This window comes from Suncus etruscus, chromosome 18 (assembly GCF_024139225.1).
Source record: "Suncus etruscus isolate mSunEtr1 chromosome 18, mSunEtr1.pri.cur, whole genome shotgun sequence".
In the NCBI taxonomy this organism is placed as follows: Eukaryota; Metazoa; Chordata; class Mammalia; order Eulipotyphla; family Soricidae; genus Suncus; species Suncus etruscus.
The window spans coordinates 60,735,735-60,760,788 of NC_064865.1; the positions used below are offsets into that span (position 1 = coordinate 60,735,735).

The window sequence follows — 25,054 nt, forward strand, 5'->3', positions numbered from 1 at the left end:
CTTAATCCCTTAGGTCAGAGGCCTTACCTAACCTTCCCAAGACACCTCCCCAAAATAGGCAGGTTCTTGCAGATAGTTACACCTAAATCCAGGGTGGAGTCACAGGGACCTTCATTCAGTGGTAATCTTTGCACAGACTTTCCCTGAGAGAGAAAACTGTACTTCTTTTTTTATTTTTTATTTTTTGATTTTTGGGTCACACCCAGCAGCTCTCAGGGGCTACTCCTGGCTCTATGCTCAGAAATTGCTCATGGCAGGCTTGGGGGACCATATGGGATGCTGGGATTCAAACCACCATCCTTCTGCATGCAAGACAAATGCCCTACTTCCATGCTATCCCTTGGCCCCAGGAAACTGTATTTCTGACCCACACCATCAAGTAGTCTGAGGTGGCATCTCATAATTTGTGTTTACTCTCTTGCTTGGCCCCTGTGTCAGATAAGATCTCAAGCTCCAAATAAGGAGATCTTGTGTCTTAACTGAGATCATTGAGAATAACCATTTGCGTATTTCCCTTTAATGCCCATTTTATATGGTACAAATGGTGGATTGAAGAGCTCTTGCAGAAAACAAGGGAGAAATGGTGGAAAGAAGGTTTGCCTTCACTCTGTTGGTCATTCTTTCTGTGAGAGTTTCTAAGGGACCTCAAGATGGGAGTCCCTCTGAGGTATTATATGGGACAAATGAGAATAATAACTGAAAGGAAAGGACCAGAGTAATAGCACATATTAATAGTGAAGAGAGCATTTGCCTTGCACATAGCCTACTAGAGTTCCATCCCCAGCATTCTTTATGATCCCGTGAGCCTACCAGGAGTAATTTCTGAGGGCAGAGCCAGGGGTATTGCCTGAACACCCCTGGCTGTGGTCAAAGTATTAATAATAATAAAAAATAATAATTGAAAAAGGGAGGGTAGTGATATAACAGAGGGAACATTGGCTAGGAAATATTTCCAAACTACCTGGCCTGCTTGGGGAATTATCTCTTCTTTCAATCGAATATGTCTTTTGTCTCCTCCCTTCAATATGGTTTTCCTAGTTTCCCATCTTCTATCTGTAAAATCAAATTTAAGTTTTGTGGTCAAAAGAAAACAGACATTCAACAAAAGCCTATAGTGTCAAGAATCTGTTATCTTGGTGGCAGGAAACATGCCTTGCTGAATGGTTTTGGAAATTGTATGACTGAAACAAAATTATAAATATCATTGTATCTGTGGTAATAACAACTGTACTATGAATAACCTTGTATAAATGTTGTTTAAATCAATTAATAAATAATATGGTATCTCCTCTTTGTCATTTTTGTCATCTGAGGCCTTCCAAACCCAACACTAGTTTATTGCTACAAAACCAAGATTAATTGGGTCCTTGTACTAAAGAAAGGCACTGAAAAATCAAAATCAAGGATGAGGTTTAGATAGTAGCTTTATTGGTCAAGCTATAACTAAATTGTCACATTTTTATAATTTTGGACCATACCCAGTGAAGGTGACACTCAGGGGTTACTCTTGGCTATGTGCTCAGAAATTTCTCCTGGTGTGGGGGATCATATGGGATTATGGGGGATCATACCATGGTCTGTCCTGGGTTACGTGCAAGGCAAATACCCTACCACTGCACCATCACTCCAGTCCATAAATGGCCACCTTTAAAGGTTATTGGACCATTTGACCCACATTTAAAGGACATTGAACCATTTGGCCCTTGGTCTCTTATGGAGAAGTACACTTTCCCATAAAGATGATCATTTTGGAGACGTTGTGAAGAATGAGAAAGAGGAAGGGCCGGTCACACTTGAACTCTACCCCTGATTCCATCATGCATAAGTTAACATTATCTGCTGTGGAGGCCTTCACTTTTGTGCCCTCCTCATTTACCTCCACGAAGGATTTGTGCACAATTTTGGAAATGAAAATATCTCTGGCTTCTGACATGGCAGACAAGTCTGCCTGGCTGGGATCAAAAAGCTGAGTCAGCCCTAGATGTGCAAGGTGGGAGTTGAGGGTATATATCTCCTTCAGCTTGAACCTTGGCAGGTAGACATCGACAACCTTGACTGGCATGTTCTCAGGCTTTGTCCACTCGTTTAGGTTCTCCAAGTTCATCTGCTTTTCTATCTACAATTTGAATGGGAAATGGAAAGAGTTGAAGACTGTTTTCCATTGTTGAAAATAGTGGGTAAACTGGTTAAGCCTTATTAAAATGCATCATAACCCATGCAACCCCTTGCTCGTTAGTTTCCTTCATGTCTCATAGTCGTTCAATCCAGCAAGTGCAGATATTGTAACAGAAAAGTGCGCCACATTCCCTAAATCCTAATCCAAGATGTCTGGTTCATAGAGTATGCAAACAATCATGCATTTGTCATCTATCCATCTTTTCCTCCAGTCATTCATACACCCACCACTTTAGGACTTGCTGGATCACAGTGAAGGATCATGATCACTATAGAACCTATTGAGCTGTTGGATTCTCCTCTGTAATGTTGTTTTTCAACCACCTAGAACTCCTGTAGAGATATAGTTCTTGGTGTTCTGTATTGCAGCCAATCCTTGTTCCAGGAATTCTCCTTAAGACGAAAGCTTCTGAGATGCACTCCAGAGATGGGAAAGGACAAAGTAGGACACCATTCCCCCATTATCAGTGATACCTTTTATGGCTTGACTCTAGGTCATCTCTCTATTCTCACATAGGGCTCTAGTTAAGGGAGAGTTAATCGCTATAACACTGTGTTGCTCAATAGACATTCCTAGGCTCTAATGTTCTTCTCCCTGGAAGAACATTGTCCCTCAATAGCCTCTGGATATCTTTCTGCTATATTCTGCTTATATCCTAGTTTGTCTAGTCCTCTATATGATTTGCTAGAATTGAATAAAGAGTTTCTGTCATCAGATAGAGACCCAGTTTTCCCTGGCATCAACTGGGGGAGAATGTTTTCAAACCTCAAATGTACTGGAAATGGAAGTTGGCCATTTTCAGCTGACAGAGTAGGCACATTGGGTAATGTGTTCAGTAGACAAGAGGGAAATTTAAAATATCTGTTTATTCTGATTTCTACTTATGACTGCGGTGAACTGTGGCCTGCTAGTAGGACAAACTATGCCACTTACTGTTGTGATTGCAACTATGATTAAAGCAGCTTCTCACTTACTCTATGGTTCCTGACATGTCCTTGCTTGAGACTCTTCAAAGACCAGGAAAGAGAAGCAAAAGGAAACACAATGGCAAGAAGAAATGCACTGGTTCGACTTCTTCCTATATACACATAAATGTTTCATAGAATCCCTCTTTTTTGGCAGAAAGTTTGAATAGGAAAGGGGGAGAAGAAAAACACACAGCAAGGAGAGACCCTGAAAACCTTCATATTCCTTACCATCTGGCTACAGCCCTGGAAACAGTTGCCACACAGCCTTCAAATGGCTTGTAAAAGCTATGTTGGGTAAAGTTGATACTACAAAACAGGGTTCTCACTCCAACCCAGTGGTTCAAAGCCTTTCTTTTTAATAATGGGCACTTAACCCTTTATTTTAAATAATGAAGATAACTTTTAAAATAATTTAAAATAAACTTTTAAATGGGGATCCTCAATCATACAAAAGATTTCTCAGTCACTAGCTGTGTCCAGGCTCACTAGTCTTTTTCTGGGCCATAGGTATTGAAAATACATCTCACAGTCAATGTCCTGAAGAATTGGGTTGAAAAGAATTGTTTAAGAATAGAATTTAGGGGCTGGAGATATAACATGGAGGTAAGGAGTTTGCCTTTCATGCAGAAGGTTGGTAGTTTGAATCCCGGCATCCCATATGGTCCCCTGAGCCTGCCAGGAATGATTTCTGAGCGTAGAGCCAGGAGTAACCCCTGAGGGCTGCCGGGTGTGACCCAAAACACACAAAAATAGAATTTAATAATCTACCAAGAAACTACAACTGATTTTGGTAACAACCAACCATCACATCATGATCTTGGGAAACAGTAGGCATGACATGCTAGTCACCAGGTAATATTCCGCACAGTCCATATCACTGTCCTCCCAAAATGCTTCTAAAGGCAGCTGAACATTAACCAAAAGACTTTTTGTAGGAGATGAAAATAGGGAGACCAAGAACAGGAAAGAAAAGTCAAATCAAACCCATCAGGGTCCAGCAGCCTCATGAGGCAAAAGGAAGCAGAATCCAGAGCATTATGAGGCATGTCAGTACCTCTTGGAGGCCTGTGGTCATGCCCTCATTGTTGTCGGGCAGCATGATGAGCATGCTAAATTCATCTTTTAAAAAGGAAATCTGAAGCGCATATGCTGTAATGGCCTCGATGTAGCCCACGGTAAATTTGTTCCTTTGATACATCATCATCACCTTCTTGGTTTCATTCTGAACAAGAAGAAAACCAGTTGCTGTTAGATATCATGAAGATCCGAGGCACAAAAAATATGAGGCAGTGTGTACTTGTGATGTGGTCTCACCTTATTCACCTTGAATGGAGCTTCATGGGTGGCCTGTTTGGGGAATTCCTTCTCCCATTTCCCATTGAAGTAGATGGCGTTCACCAGCAACAATTTGGTCATGCTGTCCACCACCCCTGTGGTCAACAGTTCTGGGATTTTCCCTGAAACAAGAAAGCATTTAAGTGTGTGTCTGTGTGTTTGTGTATGTAAAAGACATAAATCAGAGTTAAAAATACAAAGTGATTTTTGAAAATCAAAATCATGTTCAATAACAAATGCCTTCATTCATTTCCCTTTTCCAAGAGTTAAGTCAAGGACTTGTACATGAAAAAAGCAGCTCATGGGTTACATTAGGAAGACAAACAGCCCTTTTCATATCAAGCCAGCTGGGAAGTTAGGCTAAAGATGAGACATATTCTATTTCAGCACTGTAATGAGTCTTTTATTGTGAGCAATCATAATTTGTACAGAAACAAAAAGTATTTCTCCAGGAAATATTGGTCACCACCAATATCGGTCCATTTTTAAACTTCCCAAGAAGGGATTTTACTCTCATGAGAAAGATAAATCTGCATGAGGTAGGACTGTCAACCACAGAAATAAGTCTCTGTCCACAAGCACCTACTGTTGTGTGACACACGTGGCCATGGAACTAACAAGAACAATATAAATTTGGGACCAATAGTCTTCCCCAGATTAGGAAACATCCAATAAGACTGATCCTTCACATATAGACACATTAGTCTTGTTTCTTAGATGTGATATTGCCAAAAAAGAAACCTGTGGCCACAGATTGTTGAATTAAATGTACAAGTCCATAGTGATTGTTCCTTTTATCTTCCTTTTACACTTAATTTTTGCACAATTTATAAAATATGGTTTGCAGGATCATATAGTGTGTGAAATAGATAGTTTCTTCAAAGGCATCTTGTTGAATTACCAGCTGTAGTTTCTCTCTGTGTGTGTTGTGTGTGTGTGTGTGTGTGTGTGTGTGTGTAGTTTTTGAGTCACACTTGGTGCTCAGGTGTTTTTCTGTATATTTGCTAAGAAATCAATCCCAATAGGTTGGTATATGCTTTGGGTGCTGGGGATTGAAACTGGGTCAGCTGCATGCAAGGCAAATGACCTCGCCTCTGTGCTTTTACTTCAGCCCCACCAGCTGCACCTTCTGCCTTGGAAATCTGTTAGGACAGGGGAGGAGCAGAAATAAGTCTGTTGAGTGATTATCTTCCCAGACCTTACCTTCTGTCTGTCCTTTGACCCACTCATTGATCACTTGCCTGGCCTGTGGGGATGCACACTGGAAGTCCACATGTGCCAGCTCAGCACTGTTAAGTCCAGGAGAATGATGCGCCGTTCAAAGACACCAAGACCACAATCTCATGCAATAGCAGAGGGTTTATTTTCTTACAAGCATGTAGGGGCTGTGCTAGAATCCAGCATAAGCCAGAATCTGCCAGCTCTGAGCCATGAGCATACAAGCTGTATATAGTATTTCAAACAATAGAAAGGTACAGTAGATTGATTGGCTTTAGGAAGTACATGACATCTGGCATTTGCTCAATCACATTTTTGCAAGGTACAGGTGCAAGCTTACAGGGTTAACATGACCAGGTTAAAACCATGTAGGAACAGAAAGAAAGTTAAACTATAACTGGGTCTACACGTTTCCACAATTGTGAAGGGAGGTGAATGATCAGGAAACTTAGGGGAAACTTAAGTTCCCAGAATTGTGAAGGGGGGTAGGTGATTAGGGCAGTTAGCAAATCCAGGGGAAACTTTTCCTTTACATCCCCCCCTTTTCTTTTTGTTTGATCTCTAATCCTAGAGATCTTGGGCTATTTGATTAAGTGCCTCATATTGCTGCCTAATAATTATTAATTTTACCGCCCCCACTTGTTGAATGAAAGCAACTAAATGATTAATGATGCAAGGTTCAATAGTCAGTAATAGCAGCAGGAGCACAAGCGGGCCTGTAATGGCAAATATTAGAGTTGTTAGCCAGGGGGACTGCTTGAACCAGGACTGAAACCAGTTGTCTTGAACTCGGGATTTTTGTTCCCTTTCGTCTAGCCTTTTTTTTAAGTCTGTCCATAGATGCCTGTACGACCCCAGTGTAATCTGTATAATAACAACATTCTTCTTTTAGGGCCACACATAGCCCACTTTCTTGTTCAAAAAGGAAATTTAACCCCCTTCTATTCTGGAGCACAACTTCTGACAGGGAAGTTAGCGAGTCTTTGAGAGCTTGAACTGAGGTTTTTTTTCTTTTAGGTCTTGCCTGACAGCTGTTTCAAGCTTACTGATTTGATCAGCCCCCGTTAAGAGCACAGTTGTTCCTGTTTTAATTTCAGCAGCTAACCCCATTCCTAGGATGACTGCCAGGGTGAGGGAAACCAGTTCTCGAGGGTAGAGCAGCTACTAAACCTTGCCTTAAAGGAATCAGAATTATAATATAGCACTCTGGGCAGCTTTTGAATTATTACACAATTTTTTTATGCCCCCTTTCCAAGCTGCTCTTCAAAAAGTGTGATTCACTACAAATCTGGTTATTACGATCCAGTCCCAACTGGAAGAGAGCTTCCAGTATGCCTGACCAGTGGTTTTACAGTTCCATGCTGTCATCTGGTACAGTAGGTGATCTTCATTTTGCCCTGGTCCAGGAAGTTGAGTCAGATGGATATGCAGGGGGGGGTCCTTTGAGGTCACCAGATAGTCTGTCCAGGCCACTGACTACCCGAGCTGTGGGCTTCTGAGAAGTATCTGAAAAAGACTTATGAAGAGGTTCCTGGGGGGTTTTTCACTTGTTCTGTATCTAAGGTCTTTTACACCTAGTGTGTAACAATTAATGATAACACAAGTTAAACAACAGAAATCAAAGCCTCATAGCATTATTAACAAACAGCTCTGAATTATTTTTAGTTAGACTAATGTTTACATTTATAATTTATGATCTGTTCCTGTACAATTAATGAGAATGCTTTCACCCATAGGTTACTTTACTTTAACTATAAAAATTATTTTTCTCTCCACCTCCACCCTGCACATTACCAGATATTTGAAAAAATTTTGGCTCTTTTCTTTGCATAAACACAATACTACTGGAGAAATCTCCATTTGGGGCACCCCCAATACTCACAGAGAATTTTTGAGGATAGGGTGGGGACACAGCAGGTTTGTCACGTTACAGTCACTTAGGCTAGGCTGATGTAGGAATGAGTTGGTTCTCGGATGGCTGTTGTCTTCTCACCCACTGCAGGATTTTCCTAGAGGTAGCCTGTTCCACTCCTCTTCAGGCTTGGAAGAGACTCTGACCTCAAGTCCTTTTTTTTTGTGACTGAGGGTGGAAGGTGAGAGTGGCCGTGGCCAGTTAGTGCAGGTTCAGAAACTTCTAGGAAATTTCCCATTTCCTTTTTCAGGCCATTCATCTTGATGTCTTCCTGGTTTTGTTAGCCAGATGCCTAAAGGTGCCTGCTTGTCACACCACCTCAAGCCTGATTATTTTCCCAAAAGAGGGCTTTGGGGTCCCCTTACTAATTTTAAGATTCCCTGTTTGCACGGGGATTACTCCTCATGCAGAGAGGAAATTTATCTGTTTGTATTTCATGCAAAGCAAACTGATGCCATGACATAAAAATGATATTAAAAGGTGCTAGGAAGAGAGAAAAAGCAAATGTTACTTAATTTTGCACAGAAAATTTTAAACCTGATTATTGTCTGGAGGCTTTTACAATACGATTTTTTATATTATTATTAATTCTTTAAACCATGACTATATTCATAAAGTTTCTTGTGATACACTTATTAATATTTTTGGCAGCAAATAAATTTACGTACAGAGAGTAGAAGTTTGCTTATTCTTCTGGACTCAGCTTAAAGCAGAAAACATATTAGACACCAGCAATTTATATTTTACAAAATTTTCTGGCAGACTTTAGACTTTTAAAAATTTACAATTAACAATCACTATTTTTTAAACACCTTTAAACTGAACCTTAATATTTTAAATTCTTGATTATTTCCTTTTAAAACCTTATATATTTATTTTTAGGTGTTCATAATACCTCATTATTATTCCATTTTTACCCAACAATATGTGAACACTATAACATGGTTTAAAACATTCAAACTTCTTTTACAAGAACATTAGCTAATTCCTGAGTTAGAGGCATCATAATAATAATAATCTAACTTAATCTGATAGTTTCTTTCTTAGTACACCTTAGTTCCTTTTACACATTCTTAAATTTTTCCATTCTAAATTTACTTTACAAATTTCCTTTAGTTTTACCAACTGGCTACTTTTTTTTCTCAGAGTTTTATTTTTTTTCTCCCAGTATTAAATTTATATCTTTTCATTTTGCATAACCACATATTCTTCTACATAAATAATATTTGATATATTTTATGTATTTCATGTTAAAATTCCTATATGCCAGATTTGACAAAATTTTTAGACCAAAGCAAAACATAAATTTTCTTAAAAGTATTTTAAATTTACAATCTAGAGAAGTTATAGTTTTTAAAGTTTGATCCTTTCACTTAATTTTAATTACTTTATTTTTTTGAACAACTTAGTACATTATTCAAAATGGTCTTTTGTCTTTAACTATTTTCAGACATAGCATTTTGCAGTTTCTAAAAATTTATTTTACAATTTCTTTTTCTGCTTTATAACTTATTGAGGTCCAAATGAGTTTACTACAAATATACCCTGTTTATTGATGAAAATGCCAAATTTATGACAGTGTTCAGAACATATTATATCTTAAATTCCAGTTACCAAGTTACTTAGGCTTTACAAGATGCAACTTCAGCAAATGAGAGGTAGGTATTGTAACCATTCAAGCACTACAGTATAACTTAAGTTATAAAAACCTTTGAGATATTAAAAATGACTAATTTTACTTCAATTTTAAAAGGTCTGCACTTTATACAAATACTTAAAACTTTTATTTCTTTCATTTTTTCCAATTAGAAAACAAATTGCTAGAATTACTTTTATCTGACAGGACCAAGTTTTCTTTCTTACACTTAGTAAAGACAAGCTAGGCATTTTTTACATTAAGACTTTAAAACCACATTAAATTTTATATTGTTATCTAGAATTAGTTATTTCAACAGTATTTAAGCGTTCACAAGATTAACAATATTATCAAAATGCTAACCACAACATTTTTTACACAGTTTTGGCCTCTTAAAATTAATATTATTTTTAACAGAAATAGAAATATAAAAATTTGTATTATTTCCACATTACAATGCTGTTGGAACCTGTCTCTGAACTGATTGATAATTTCTTAGAGTTGGTGAAATTCCTTATGTCAGGTGGCATTTTCCAGTCTGTATTAGAACTTAGTTTCATCAGAAAAGTTAATTACAATAATTTGCAACATTTCCCACCAAATTATTTATTCTAAGAAACCTTTAAGTCAGAGGAATTTTTCAAAGAGATTTTAAAGACCCAATTTTTTCTTCTGGACTCCCAGCCACTCCCAATTTCTTTTTTTGATATGTAAACCAGGGGGGGGGGGAGGGAGTTTGGTAAGTTTTCCTTTCTTGGATAAGCTCCAGTAAAGAATTTTTTTAACTGACTAATTTTTTTTTTAGCTTCCCAGCCAGAAGCAACAAGACGGCAGCTCTCAAGATTTTTCTGATTTTTACCTTTTGGCTGAGGTGTTTAGTCACAAAGTCCAGCCCCTCCAGGACAAATTTAAGTCCTGCTGGCCGGCAAAGAGGCAGAGTTTGCGACCACCACCTTGCCCTGTCCCTAACAGAGTCTGCCTTGAAATACAAAAACACAACGAAACAGAAAATAACAAGGAAGTATAGAAATTGCCACTTAACACCAATTTTTGCACCTCTGGGAAGTTCGCCAGCAAGAGACCTTGGACTGAGCAGTTTGAGCCTGCTCCGTGGTTGACTGAGAAAAGGCAATAGACAATAACAATCAAGAAATCAATTATCACACAGATTCCCCACACATTCTGCCAAGCACTTCACCACTCACACTGACCGGTCTTCACTCTCACTTTAAAATTTACAAATTTCTTTTGCTCTCTGGGCCATGCCCAATGAACTCCACACCTCTCCAGGACTGGGAGGGATTTTTAACTTCCAGTTTTGAAGAGAGAGATAAGAGAAAATGAACCAGAGAAGTGGAAAGCCAAAAAATAAAACCAAAACTAAAAATGAGATCAAAATGGAATCAAACCAACCTGAAGGATCTGCGAAGGGCTCACGCCCACTTTGGAAAGCCCGGCCGGGACTTGCACTGATCCTTGGAGCTCCGTGGAGTCTCCTACGTTTGGAGCCAAGATTTCTGTTCCCTGCTGAGGAGGTCTCGCCCGACCTCCTCCCCGATGAGAAGGGCCCCTCTGGCCACTTCTCCCAAGGGCTCCTTAATAAAACAAGTCACACAAGACAAGGAGAAACAACTCACACAAAACAGTAGACAGACAAACAGAATCTGACCTAGGTCCCGATACTTGGGCAGTTTACCAATGTATACCCCACTAAGGGTCATTCATACAGAAGGGCTCCCGAGCGTCCTTGGGATCCCCAAACCTCACTGAGGCGTCCCTCAGATCTGTGACCTGCGGCCCTCTAGACACGTCTGTCAGCCGCCACCGAGAACCCTCACGGGCTCATACGGCAGTCACACTGCCCATACCAAGTGCACATTTTACCTCCTAGGCGCTGGTGTTCTCAAAACCCCGAGGTGAAGCGTTGATGTCCCTGAACAGGCGTGAATATCTCGCTGGGGCCTCCAATGTTAAGTCCAGGAGAATGATGCGCCGTTCAAAGACACCAAGACCACAATCTCATGCAATAGCAGAGGATTTATTTTCTTACAAGCATGCAGGGGCTGTGCTAGAATCCAGCATAAGCCAGAATCTGCCAGCCCTGAGCCATGAGCATACAAGCTATATATAGTATTTCAAACAATAGAAAGGTACAGTAGATTGATTGGCTTTAGGAAGTACATGACATCTGGCATTTGCTCAATCACATTTTTGCAAGGTACAGGTGCAAGCTTACAGGGTTAACATGACCAGGTTAAAACCATGTAGGAACAGAAAGAAAGTTAAACTATAACTGGGTCTACACGTTCCCACAATTGTGAAGGGAGGTGAATGATCAGGAAACTTAGGGGAAACTTAAGTTCCCAGAATTGTGAAGGGGGGTAGGTGATTAGGGCAGTTAGCAAATCCAGGGGAAACTTTTCCTTTACAAGCACCATAAAATTTTTGAGTCAAATCTAAGAACTCCTATTGAGCAAATGAGAAAGAAAGAACTGCCTTGAATAAATGAAATGATATTAACAGAGGCTGTTTTCTGGAATCTTTTAAATATAACAGAAATTGCTCTAAGAGGTGTAAATTTCAATGGAACCAAAGTCTCCTATTTCTAAATTATTAGGATCAAACACACACTTGCCCTCACACACAAACTTACACATGCTCACATAACTACCTACTATTTTTCTTAAGTACTCACAGTACCAGTGTTGCATAAAATGGACCAATTTTTCTCTAAACTTTACCTAACATGTTCATCAACACCCAAATGCTGGCTGCACTTGGAGGGAGCAAGGGATTTGTTGTTGCTTTCTGAGCTGACCCTGGTTCATCCCCCTCAGGATCATGAAGTGAAATTTTTTTAGTAAATGGGGTCTCTTGCTTATGGGCAGCATCCAAAAATCGACAGCATTTTGCTGGAGACAAAAATTTTAACTCTAACTTTTGTGTGTAGGGCCAAACTTGGCACTTCTTTTGAGTTCTAGAAAGTGGTACAAAGAACTCACTGGAAGGAACTTGTAAGTTTTCTCCCCATATAGCCTGTTGGCGACCTTCAGGATGCTGGAAGTGCCATGTTTATTGATATCGGAGTTCAGGCTCTGGAATCTTTGATGAATCTCCTTCACCGTGTCAAAATGAAGAGTCTAGAAGAAAGGACACATTTGTTCTGACCGATTTATTTTGTTTTGTTTATTTTTGGGATTAGAGTCACACCTGGTGGAGTTCAGGGGTTACTCCTGACTCTGCAATGAGGAATTACTCCTGACTGGCACAGGGCACCCTATAGGATGCCACGGATCAAAGAAAGGGTCAGCCAAAGCAAATGGCAAGTTAAATGGCCTCCCCACTTGTGCTGTGGCTCTGGCCCCTAGACAAATTTACTTTTTATCACAATGTGATGTCTTTGCATTGAATTAAATGAGTGGTGATTCTCAGTTAAAAACTTTATTATTTTTGCTTGTCTGTGTTGGGGCAGACCTTGTGGTGCTCAGGCTTTACTACCAGCTGTGTGGTCTGGAAAAACTCCTGTCAGAACTCAGGGTTCATATGAAGTACCAGAAATTGAACATGGTTCAGCCACATTCAATCCAAGAACTTTACCAACTGTACTCTCTCCTGCTCCCAAATACATTATTTTTCACAAGAACTAATGGTAGAGAATATAAATTATATAGTTTTATGTGAAATTTTTTTTGTGGTTTTTGGGTCACACCCGGCAGTGCTCAGGGGTTATTCCTGGCTTCACGCTCAGAAATTGCTCCTGGCAGGCACGGGGGACCATATGGGACGCCGGATTCGAACTGATGACCTCCTGCATGAAAGGCAAACACCTTACCTCCATGCTATCTCTCCGGCCCCTATGTGAAATTATTATTGAAACATGAAAAAGACTTTTTCTCTATATTGAATATAATTGTAGCCCAAAATATGTAAATAGATAAATAAGTAAAATATTTGTATTTATATTTAAGAATTAAAAATAATAATAATATTTATACAAATCTGTATTTTTTATATAAAGAGAAATAGAAATGAGCAGGTTCTGCGGCTCTTGCTATGAAATGTAATTTAGCTAAAGGTTCTCAGAATAATCAAAATCAAAATATTATCAAAATTCATTAAAGAACTCATTAAAAATAGAATTATGACTAAAGCAGGTGTTTGAGACAGCTAATTAGAGAAACAATGTGCATAGCTGGCAATGGGGATACTTGAGACAATTTGATGGGTTGCTTTTAGCACAAGATTAGCATAGATGGAGCTGGTGCCAATAGCACAGCAATAGGGTATTTTCCATATATGTGGCTGACCCTGTAGGGACTGGTTTGATTTCCAGCATTCCATATGGTCCCCAAGCCTGCCAGGGGCGATTTCTGAGTGCAGACCCAGGAATGACCCTGAATGCTGCTGGGTGTGGCCCAAACCAATCGAACAATCAATCAATCAATAAAGTAAAAACAACAATATTAGCCTATAAACTCACTATGGAAAAACAACCTTTTTTCACCTCAGCATGTAGCAAAAGTTTAAAATTCCTGAGAACAAATTCAAATTAAGAGGTTCCTTCCGATTTTACCAGGCTTTGCCTATTCCTTGCTTAAGAGAGGAGGAAGAAAATTACTTTATAGAGTCTGAAGTGTTTGCATAGCTGTTAGAATTTAGCTGTTGCAATATGAAAGCAGGTTAGAAGATGCGACTTTCTGCAAGTAATCATGGAGATAAAAAATTAAATAAATAGAGGTGGTAGAAAACTTGGCAGCACTTTTATCAGAGCAAAGGACGGTTCAATTTCACATAAGGCACAGAAGTAGAATCTACTTTGTGGCAGGAACAAGCTCATGACCTGGAGACCAGGTTTGAACACCCCCAGAGAGGGAAGGGATGGGGTGACTGGGTGTGTTCTGACTCTCAGGGTTGCTGCAAATTCTCCTGGGACTAAGTAAGTAGGAGGTTCAAGATCAGAGCAAAAATCTACCTGGGCTGAATGCAAACCCACAGCACTCATGGTCAGAGAGAGAGCAGGCGAGCAGGGACCTAGTGCCATATGGAGTAGAACTAAGCCTGCTATTACCTATGTCACCAAGGTCCACTATGCACAGAGGCAGAAATGAGGCCTGGTACAGATCAGAAGTGATCCAGGAGCTCAGAGCCAAGAGTTAATCCTCAGCTCAGAACCAGGAGTAAGCCCTTAACACAGACTTGGAAGTGAGCCCTGAGTACAAAGCCTGGAGTGATTTCAAGCACAGCCAGGACCTGAGTAAGCTACAGTATGCCCACCCTCTCCTCCTACTATGGTATTGTCCAGCTGCATGTCCAGGGTGGTCCATCACTGCCCAGGGCTGGGTGCAAGCACTGGACAAGGAAATAGCCAGAAACCAGTAGAACCCAATTCAGGGCCAGGGCCTCCCTGCAGGGACAGTCTCTCTGTCACCTTCCATGGGAAAAGACAGGTACAAACATCATGTACAAAGCAGAAGCCAAAATCCCAGCCCTGGAGAAGGTTCTGGACTTGGCAAAGCTGCCCCAGTCCGGCGCAGTGCAGATGTGTACCCAGAGGCTGATGCTACCCTCACTGCCTGCTTTACCCCTGCACTGACCCCATCTGATGCCACCCCATGCCCAGGGACAGTCTCAGTTGAGACACACCCTTCAGTCCTAGCACAAGCAGACATACTGTGAGCAAAGCAGGGGTGGCCCCTGGTGTTGGGGTCTGACCTTGGCAAGCTGTGCTTCAGTGCTGCCACGTGTGCCCAGGAAGACCATAGCCATCGCTGAAGACACGCTAAAGGGTGAGAAGAGCAGATTGGCCGATGGGTCCTCTTGATTCAGGGCATGGAATAGTTCCAGTGCGAAGGCCCTGTTGGCTACAGTCCAGGAGTCCATGGTCGCCAGGCTGGGGACAGATAGACACAGTTGCTCACCCAACCAACAAAGGCACAGGTTACCCTCCCAGCCTCTGCTTCTTACTCTAGACATTATCCTACACACCAGCCAGGCTGGTTTTGTCAGGAAGATGGTGGACCCCAGTATTACAGAGAAGAGTTATGCCAGCTGGGCTGCTGGAAAGTTGTACCAACCTTTCTACTGACAACCCCTGCGACTTCCCATTAACACTGTGCCCTTCTCTTGGCCTAAAGTTCCCCCAGACAGCAGTGTGGGTGATCCCTGAGGGAGGGTCCAGTCCTGGCTCCAACTCCTGTGTGCCCCTGCTGTAACATAACTCCTGCAGAGTGACACACAGGCCAGAGCCCAGCCATCAAGCTGGCCACCATGAGGAGCCCCTGGGAGGGAGATTCCGGAAAAGGAATACACCAGCACAAACCAGCAAGCTACCAGTATACTCTCCCCAGCTTGGGCTGGATCTCCCAGGGGTGCCTATATCCCTAATGTAATGCTCAGGTGGGCTTGGCAGTTGGTAGACTAGGTCTCAACCCTGATGCCTCAGAACCTCCAAGCTGGGCAGGAGGCAAGGTGTGGCAGGACAGGGACTAAAGACACCCGGGATAGTGTCTTCTCTTGGGTCCCAGTGCCCCAGCCCTGGGTCTTTCTCTACCTGTTCTCCTGAGAATTGGATGGAGGATGAGGTCTGAGAACACTGCACCCGTCTTATACCTACAGAGAGAAAAAGGTGTGGGCCCAGGTCTAAGCCACCCCCACCAGGACTTCCTGAAAAGTCATGGTGCCCTAGCAGGTGATGGAGAAAGGGAGGGGAGCCTGCAGGCAACTTCTATCACATCATCTTCCAGTCTCTCTCCCTAAGCTTTCTGGAAGACCCAGTTATTGGGACTCCATTTCAAGCTGGCATCTTGCAGGGCTCTGGATCTGGGGTCTCTACTACTAAGTTGAGGTGACTCTGACAAGCACCTACCACTTCTTTTCTTTTTTTTTGCCAAATGTGTTCTTTTTTTCATTTTATTTTTTGGTTTGAGGGTCACACCCAGCAGTGCTCAGGGCTCACCCCTGACTTTGTACTCAGGAATCACTCCTGGAGGTGACCATGGGTTACTCCTGACTCTACACTCAGGAATTATTCCTTGCAGTGTGCATGGAACCACATGGGATGCCAATGATCCAACCAGGGTCAGGTAGGCTATGTGCCATGCAAGTGCCCTCCATGCTATGCTATGGCTCAGCCCCCAAATGTGTTCTCAGTTATAAATATTCATGAAATGTTTGTGCTAGTGGCAGGGAGCTAGTGGGCACAGAGGCAATTTGATAACTAGATTAAACAAATTTGGTTCTAAATAAATTGAGGAATTTTCAATGCTCCTGGGGACCCTTCATCTCTTTCTCCCACTCCAGGGTTAGAACTCACACCTAAGTGATGGTTTTTTAACCTCCTCACCAACACACAGTTGGCTCTGTTCCCATCTGGTATGAGAAAAAAGAATGGTCATAGCTTAATCATAAAGGTTGGAGACATTGCATGTGTGTTTGTTTGTATTGTGGCCATTCCTAGTTACTCATTGGTCACTTCTAGCTGGGAACTCAGGAAGCCTTCCTGGTGGTGCTCGAGGGACTAGATGGGATAGCAGGAGATTAAACCAAAGTCAGAAAGCGCACAGATAAATGCCCTCTCAGCTGTACTGTGGCTCTGGCTCAAGGCCATAATTTTTTTTTTTTTTTTTGTGAAGCCAGTTCCCCTTTTCTATATCTGTGGGTTAAATTTGCTCTGAAACTGCTCTGAAACTGCAGTGGAAATTTTCAGTAGTTGAAGAGAGACTCGAGGGGGGAAGTTGACCTGGGGTGAGTCAGGGTCAGGCTGAGACTCAATTATGGTTAACTCTGCAAAAACCAAAAAAAAAAAAAAAAAAAAAAGTGCTGCCAAATCCAAAAAAGGAAATATAATGTGAACTTCCACTCAGCCTTTTCAATGAGCCAATCTGATTTTTCTGAAGTTTCCTTCTATTATCCTGCTGAAAAGGCCTGAAATTTTAGTTTCAGACTACTAGTTCTCAGACTATTTTAAAAAACTTAGGGAATATGTGTACCTTCTTTGTATACTTTTTTTTTTTTTTTTTGGTTTTTGGGCCACACCCGGCGGTGCTCAGGAGTTACTCCTGGCTGTTTGCTCAGAAATAGCTCCTGGCAGGCACGGGGGACCATATGGGACACCGGGATTCGAACCAACCACCTTTGGTCCTGGATCGGCTGCTTGCAAGGCAAACGCTGCTGTGCCATCTCTCCGGGCCCCTTTGTATACTTCTTAAGTGTTTCTTTTTAACATGTATGTTCTCTATGGTGTATTTCTTATGTAATTACAACTTTCTCCCTTCACTTTAGATTTGCTAGTAGAAATTCTTAGAAAATATTATAGATGGTGCCCTTACACTTTGTGCTTTTAATAGAACCAGATTAGAGATTGTTTGGTTCATTATATTCCCCTTAGGTCCTACTAATATCCTAAGGCACTGGTCCTGAATTCATGGGTGCATTGAAATTCGAAAATAGTAGATCCTGGGGCCGGGTAGGTGGCGCTGGAGGTAAGGTGTCTGCCTTGCAAGCGCTAGCCAAGGAAGGACCGCGGTTCGATCCCCCGGCGTCCCATATGGTCCCCCCCAAGCCAGGGGCGATTTCTGAGCACATAGCCAGGAGTAACCCCTGAGCGTCAAACGGGTGTGGCCCAAAAACCAAAAAAAAAAAAAAAAAAGAAAATAGTAGATCCTAAGAAGTGTTATTATCCATTTGGGATGAGAACTCAGTCATTTCTTTCTACACAAGGCCTTCCACCCTGAACATTTGCCTTAATGTCTTGCTAAACTTTATTTACTTGGGCATTGGCTGATTACCCATGAACCTTGGGTCTTGCACTGTTCTTTGCACCTACACCAGGAATGGACCCTTACCCTGTACAGACCGTGGATCTACACCAACTGGCCACAGTCTGGGCATTTCTCTCAACATCAAGAATAGCTCTGGATATTAGAATCTCTTCCAACCCTGAAGTGGGATGGGACAGACTCCTCCCTACCAGAATACTCCTACACAAGAGAGAGTTCCCAAGACCACCGTCTGGGTCATTATTTTGACTTGACCATTACATCTTTACTTTGACCAAACCTGTGTAACACTGATGTGACTGGGATACCGTAAACACAGATGGCCTAGGGAAATTGAAGATGGTTGAGGAATGAATACAGCTGTCTTACCCAATATGTTTTACCCAATATGTCAACAATATGTCTTACCCACAGGTGGGCTAACACGCTAACCTGACAGTAATAACTGTGATTGAGGAGAAAATTTTCTGGGACATTGAAGAAAGATGTTGGGGTTAGAAATATTAGTGTGCCTGGACCCTGTAAATGGTCTTAGAGCAGAATGCTTCATGGGTAGGGATACCCAGTTTTTAAGTCAAAGTATTTTTCTTTATATTTTTTCAACTTTTGCTGTGCCTATGAAAATAATTCCAACCTTTATCTTCATCTTGAGAAACATCCACTCTTTTCTTAGAACCATGAGTTGTAAATTACTTTATTTGTATATAAAAATCAATTAGGGGGAGTTGTTGGATTCTGAGGTCCTACACTTATAGCATGCATATTTCACCCTAGGGTACGATATGATGATGGGATTAATAGATTACTCCCTACTTGTATTCCTTCTCAAACCTAGGGTGTCACCTGGTTCTTGAGAATAAAAGCCTGGGTTTCCAAAAGGAGGATAATCAATCTTTAGTCTTCCTCCATAAACTGCTTTTCTTCTTAGGAGCAGGCTTTTGTGCTGCGATGCCTGGGCTGAGTATTGGAATTTCTGGAACTTTTCTTGTACCTTTGCACTGTGGATTATTTCTGAGTCAACTTTTGCTTTCAGACCCACATCTCACCAGATCCTAGTTTTGAAGTCTGAGGCTTCACTTATACTATGGAATGCCAGTGATTTGACGGGGTCAAATTCATGCAAGGTAAATGATATCCTGCTGTGCTACTGCTCCAGTCCCTCCCAAATTCCTGTTCTACAATAAGTTGCAGTGTGTTGGTATTTCATCCAAGCTTTAGGGAAAGTGTCCAATCAGATAAAATGATTGTAAAATCACCTTACATGCTGTGTCTCCAAGCCCAGGTAGCAAGTCTGAATCAGCATTACACATGATATAATCCAAACTAGGTTGAGAGTCAAACATACATAGCCTTCTACCTACTAACTCCAGCCAGTTGCCTGCCATAACTGCCATTTTTATTGAGTACAGAGACCACCCCTGGATAGGGCACTAACGACAGTGTAAGGACAGATAGATTAAGCTATCCTGTGCCAGTGCCACTCAGGTTTACAAATAAAATAGTCTCTGTTTGGGGGTAAATCCAAGTAGGATAAAAACATACGGAGTATCTAGGGATAATCGTTGTTTTAGGTAAAATAAGGTGTAACCAATAACTACCCCATTTTCTTTCTAAAAACTGAGAGGAGTACATAAGTTGTCATCTATTGTTTTCTGTAAAAGGTGGGAACCCCAGATTAAAACTTATAAAAGTAGTACATGCTATTTTGCATAGCCACAGTAAAAGTTGGCTGTAATAGCATCAAATTTTAAATTGTATACATCATTTTCAAAACAATCAGCTTTATCCATACCTTATACATATCACAAAATATTTTCATAGACTTATCTGACCATAGACATTAGACTCTTTGCAGATGCACTTAATTTGAACATTGTTAAACATTCTTACACCGAGCCCAACACATCCAAGTTCTTTTTCATAAACTTCATTAAAAAATCACAAGAACATTTTAGCAGATATATATATATATACATTATACATACATTTGAAAGTAAGTTTGCTAAAACATTTTTATACTGAGCATTGTAATAAGAGTCTATAGCATTCACGTTCCTTTTCCATCAACTTTTGTGGACAAAGACATTAAAACATGTTTGCAGACATAATTTGAGAATAAGTTGCTAATAATATTCACAATCAAACATCATAGCAATTGGGAAACATTCACTAGGATAGCTGAGAACATTTAAAATTCTAACAAAATCGGGCATTTCCCCAGAATTGTGCAAACTAATATAAAACCATTAAAGTTGGATACAAAGTTTTCTATTTACTGTGAGGCATAGAAAAAAAAAACCAGTGTGTTTTAATATCTATCCAGATAAAACACAATTTAACCAGCAATATAGTGATGGGTGCAAATAGGGTCAAGAGATTAATTTAAAATATAGTTAATATTTTTAGTTAACCCAGGTGAGGGAAGTTATGAAAGCAGCTTCTCCTCAGCTGGTCTTGGATCTTCCATCTTCTCCATTTTCACCTTCTTTGTTAGGCTGCTGTGGTATCCTCAATAAGCCAGTGCAGTTTATAGACTCGAGTCCTCTCAAAAGGTGCCTCTGGTAAGGGATAGATGGCAGATGTCAGCATCTGGGATGCTGCTCAAAGTCTTCAACTCTCTCCACTTCATTGTCTGTTTCTGTCCTGCCTAAAGAGGATTCTGCCACCATAGGTGATGAGCAGCTGAGTGAGCAGCTGAGTGAGGCCAGGATATAAATCGGCAGAACCTATGCCAATTGGGAGCATATATGCTGTCTCTCACTGGCATTTTTTCAGGTCCGGATACAGTAGCAGCTTTTGGTCTCCTCTTTCCTTTCATGACATCAAACTCAAGTATCCCCATTGCCAACTACACACATTGTTTCTCTTATAAGCTGTCCAGTGAACAAAGACATCTTTTTTGGTGTGATTTCTGTTGATAAATTCATTCCTATTCCAGACATTGGACCATTTGATAGTGCTCAGGACTTGGATTTCCAGCAAAGGATTGAATACCTGACTCAGTGTTTGAGGCTCGATGGAATTTCTGAACTATATTCAGACTCCGAGTCTGCAGAGATGGTAGCTGGCTCATCATTCTTGGGAGTTGGGGATATATCTAACTTAGTGCCTATACAAAACAATAAAGTGTCAGTTCTGGAAAGCTTTTAGAATGAGGACTTGAGGACTTGTCATTATCAGAAAGGCACCCTTCCCCTTGTGTGGCATGTGAGTGGGAGAAACTCTAGGGAACGTGCCACATGCAGTCCAGAGTGAGAAGTGCAGGTAAACATATACCAGAGTTCTATGATGCCAGTCAGAACAAGGGCCATATCAACCACTGCTCCCTTAAAATGCACAGTACATTCAATCAAGCTAGTGGGGCCATCATGATGACAATCCGCCAGAGTATCAAGCCACTCAAGTTGTGGTATTCTCGAGGCCTTGGATCATATGTTGCTGTTCAGGTGCTAGTTGTAAAAATCACCCCACATGCCATATCTCCAAGTCCAGGAGCACGAGTCTGAATCAGGGTTGTGCATAAAATAATCCAAACCAGACTCTTGCCTTGTGAAGTCCTTTCAATGCAGAACATCCAGACCAGGATTTGGTAATAAGTCTGGGGAAGGAATCAGGGCTCAGGCACCTGGTACCCGAAGGGTACTGGTGTAATGTTATAATTGGACACTGATTCTGTTGTAACAGGTTCTGGCGTTTTCTCTATTTCCCTGTGCAAAGCAGCTGGCATGCTCCAGGCCAAAAATATAATTGAGGTTAAAACATCAGAGCCCTTATTTGGAGAGTCTGTGGGTTCACACAGGTGATCCAGGCTCTATCAATCATAAACCATGATGACAAGAGCTCCTGGGGCTGTCTTGGGATGTGGCAGTTCAGAAGGTATTCGAGGACAGGTGTGACCCAACTGACCTAGGCTTGTCAATGGCAACCTTGCAGTCACTTGAGAGGGAGGGAGGAGCCCTGCCCTGGACCACCCTGGCCCTCTCTTCAAGATAGAAGAAAGGAGGCACTGAGAGTCCTCCCGACCCTTCGGAGTGATAGGTAAGGCCCAGCCTGGGAATGCAGAGAGCTAGGTGGGAGGAAGAGACCATGCTGGGGTTCAGACACAGTGTAGCCCCCACTTTCCCAGAGCTCTGTGCTTGGTCCAGGGGTCATTTCTATCCAGTCATTCTAGGTGCAAAAGGAATCCCAACACACTCTCTGGACACAAGGCCAACCCAGGCAGGATAGCTGAGTGGTCTAGGGGCTATAGCCCTTGATTGGGATGTTTCTAGCTGCCCCCCCCCCCCCCAGAACTCTCTCACCTTCCCAAGATGCTGCTAAGTGTTTAGGATCTGGAAAAAGTGAAAAAAAAGGTGATATAGGTGGCCCAGAGACCACGATCACTAGCAGCAAGAATCTGCCTAGTGCTAATATGGCCCTGTGGCCTCTCTGTCTTTGCTGTTATGGAAAAACTGAAGCTGAAATGAGGCATATTATAGGAGCCATTGACTTCATCAGACTTAAAGGCAATTGTCAATAGGGATAAGTAGGGACACAATTCACTACCCAGGCATCAGCCCTGTAGAACCCCAGAGTTATGGTCAACCCCCTGCAGAAAAAGCAACTTGGTGTCATACCTGCCTCTCCATGGTTCTAGCACTTGGCTTCACTGCAGAAGGGAGAGTGAGAGGCTAAAGGGGTCCTGCTGGAGTGGACAGTAGGGGCATTATTAGAAGAATCCAGAGACTGAGAAACACCTGTCCTCTCCCTGGAAGCATCACTCAAAGCAGCCTGTTCCTTCTGGTCACTTACACCCAGTCCCCTGACTGGGTCACTGCCCACTTGACTCTAGACTCTGTGTCTTGCTGAATCCTGGGTCCATTTGTGCCCCTAGGACAAGACAGTTCTGGAGTTGGGTGCAGAAAGGAGGAAGAGGGTTCCTAGGAGGTGGGACCATGGGCCCCCTGTTTTATGCCTACTTGGTGGGGTGGGCATCTTTGTCCATCTGTGAGCACAGTCAACATATCCTAAGTGCTGGAGCTGTTCTGTGACACCCCAAGCCAACTTGTTCTCACATGGGCTCCATTGAAGATTTCAAGGGCCCTACACTGGAGTTTTATTTCAGGATGAAGACCTCAGCATGGTCATTCTGCTTCACATGAGGTGGGCGGGTTGGATTGTTATGGCACAATTCCTGCCACCATTGTACCCAGTTTTCTTCCCACCCTCCCTGGGTCTTCCTTCCTGTCCACTTCCATGAAATACACTCCCCTCTCCATACAGTCTTAAAATCTATCATTTGTCTAATTGGATACTCTCCCTAGAGCTTGGGTGAAATACCGAAACACAGCAATTCATTGTAGAGCAAGAATTTTGGGAGAAGGTAGAGCACGAGCACAGCTGGAGGGCATTTACCTTGCAAGCAGCCAACCCAGGTCCTATCCCTGGCATTCCCGTACGGTCCCCTGAAAACTGCTAAGACTAAACCCTCAGTTATTAGAACCAAAAGTAACTGCTAAGACTAACCCCTCAGTTATTAGAACCAAAAGTAACCACTGAGTGTGAAAACCCGCCCCCCAAAAATTGGAGTTCTAACAGATACTGAATGAAAGTTTCCTCTTTCTGTAGCCAGACGGAGCCAGACTTTTCCTGCCTCTGCCTATCTCAGAGCACCAGGACTCCATGAAAAGGCACAGACTGTTCCATCGGAGATGTTCAGAGAAACTCCCAGAGGGAACTGGAACCTCAGAAATCTCATCTTGGCTACTGGGCTTCCTTCTTTTGTCATAAATGTTCCAGGATGTCTGTGCTAAAGAATTAAAAAACACAGAGTCCAAGAGATAATCCAGTGTATAAGGCAATTCTTGGCATGAATTGACCAGGGTTCAAATCCTGAGAGCCCATATGAATCTTTGAGAGCCATCTGGAAGGATTGACTCCTGAGTGTGAGCACAGTGTCAGGAGTAGTCTCTGAGCACCTTCAGGTGTGGCCACAAAACAAAACAAAACAGCAACAGCAACAAAAGAATCCAAGACAGGCCAATCACCATGTTCTAGAACTTTCCACTTTGAGATCCAAGGGCTTTCTTCATTCATGCGTGGTCTGGGGTCACTCAGGCTGAAGGAGGGACACTGAGGGCCAGACTCAAAGCAGCCTTGTTGTGGGAATTCATTCCTTCAGAGATAGTAGAGCAGGTGGAAATGGGGGCCTCTCCTTGCTCCTTATCCTGGGCAACCCATAGCACCCACAGCCATTGCTCTGCGCCCCATACAACCTCCCTGTGGAGGTACCCTGGGCCAGAGGCAGGTGACCCTGCTTCAAAGCCTTGGTAGGGAGTCATTGGGTCAGTTGGCTTTGGAAGGCATCAATCAGCCTAAGGAGTGGGTGTCTGTGACAAAACAGAAATGTCATAGCCCTGTAGACACATGTGTGCCTATGTGTGTGAATGTGAATTTGTGTGAGTTTGTGTGTGCTTGAAGACCTTGCCTGGATAAAAACAGAACAGGAGTGAAGGCCTTCGGCCCCTAAAATATAGTGACATGGTGCTGTGGCTTGAAATTTATTCTCTTCTAATTAGTCCTGTAGTCCCTGCATTTTTTTAGATATAGTAATTTTTGAATAAAAGACCATGATTTGCAAAGTTACCCATAGTTGAGTCTCAGCCAACAATGTCCCAGCCCTATCCTGACCTACCCCAGGCAAACTTCCCCCTTCTGAATCCCCTGGCTCCCCAGACTCCTACCTCCAGCATCTCCTTCCTGGGCATATTTTCAAGTTTGGTTCTTGTCCTCTTGACCCTGTGATTTCTGTGCTGTTGGCTCTGTGTTGTAGACACTCATATTCCCCTCGCCCTTACCTGACCTGTGCCCTTACCTGACCTGTGCCATTTCCTTCCCATTCCAACTCTACCCCCATGTCTTCCTTCTCTCCTTCTCATATCTAAAATCTAAGTCCAAGATACTGTAGGTCTATCTCTCTTTGTTATTAGATCTTTCCTCACCCCAATATTCTACTGATCACAGATAAGGGTGCTAAGTTCCCTTCTATTCCCT

The 25,054-nt window shown here is 42.1% G+C and overlaps 1 protein-coding gene across 1 annotated transcript; it reads right to left on the reverse strand.

Moving 5' to 3' along the window:
- Window positions 1-1,711: 1,711 nt before the first annotated feature.
- On the reverse strand, window positions 1,712-15,125 carry LOC125996060 (leukocyte elastase inhibitor-like). The gene is made up of 8 exons (XM_049765023.1): window positions 14,958-15,125; window positions 12,248-12,385; window positions 11,681-11,711; window positions 6,231-6,238; window positions 5,683-5,761; window positions 4,459-4,601; window positions 4,199-4,366; window positions 1,712-2,116 (listed from the first exon to the last, which is right to left on the reverse strand). Exons 1-8 carry the CDS (start codon window positions 15,123-15,125, stop codon window positions 1,712-1,714), a joined length of 1,140 nt encoding a protein of 379 aa, XP_049620980.1.
- Window positions 15,126-25,054: the final 9,929 nt, after the last annotated feature.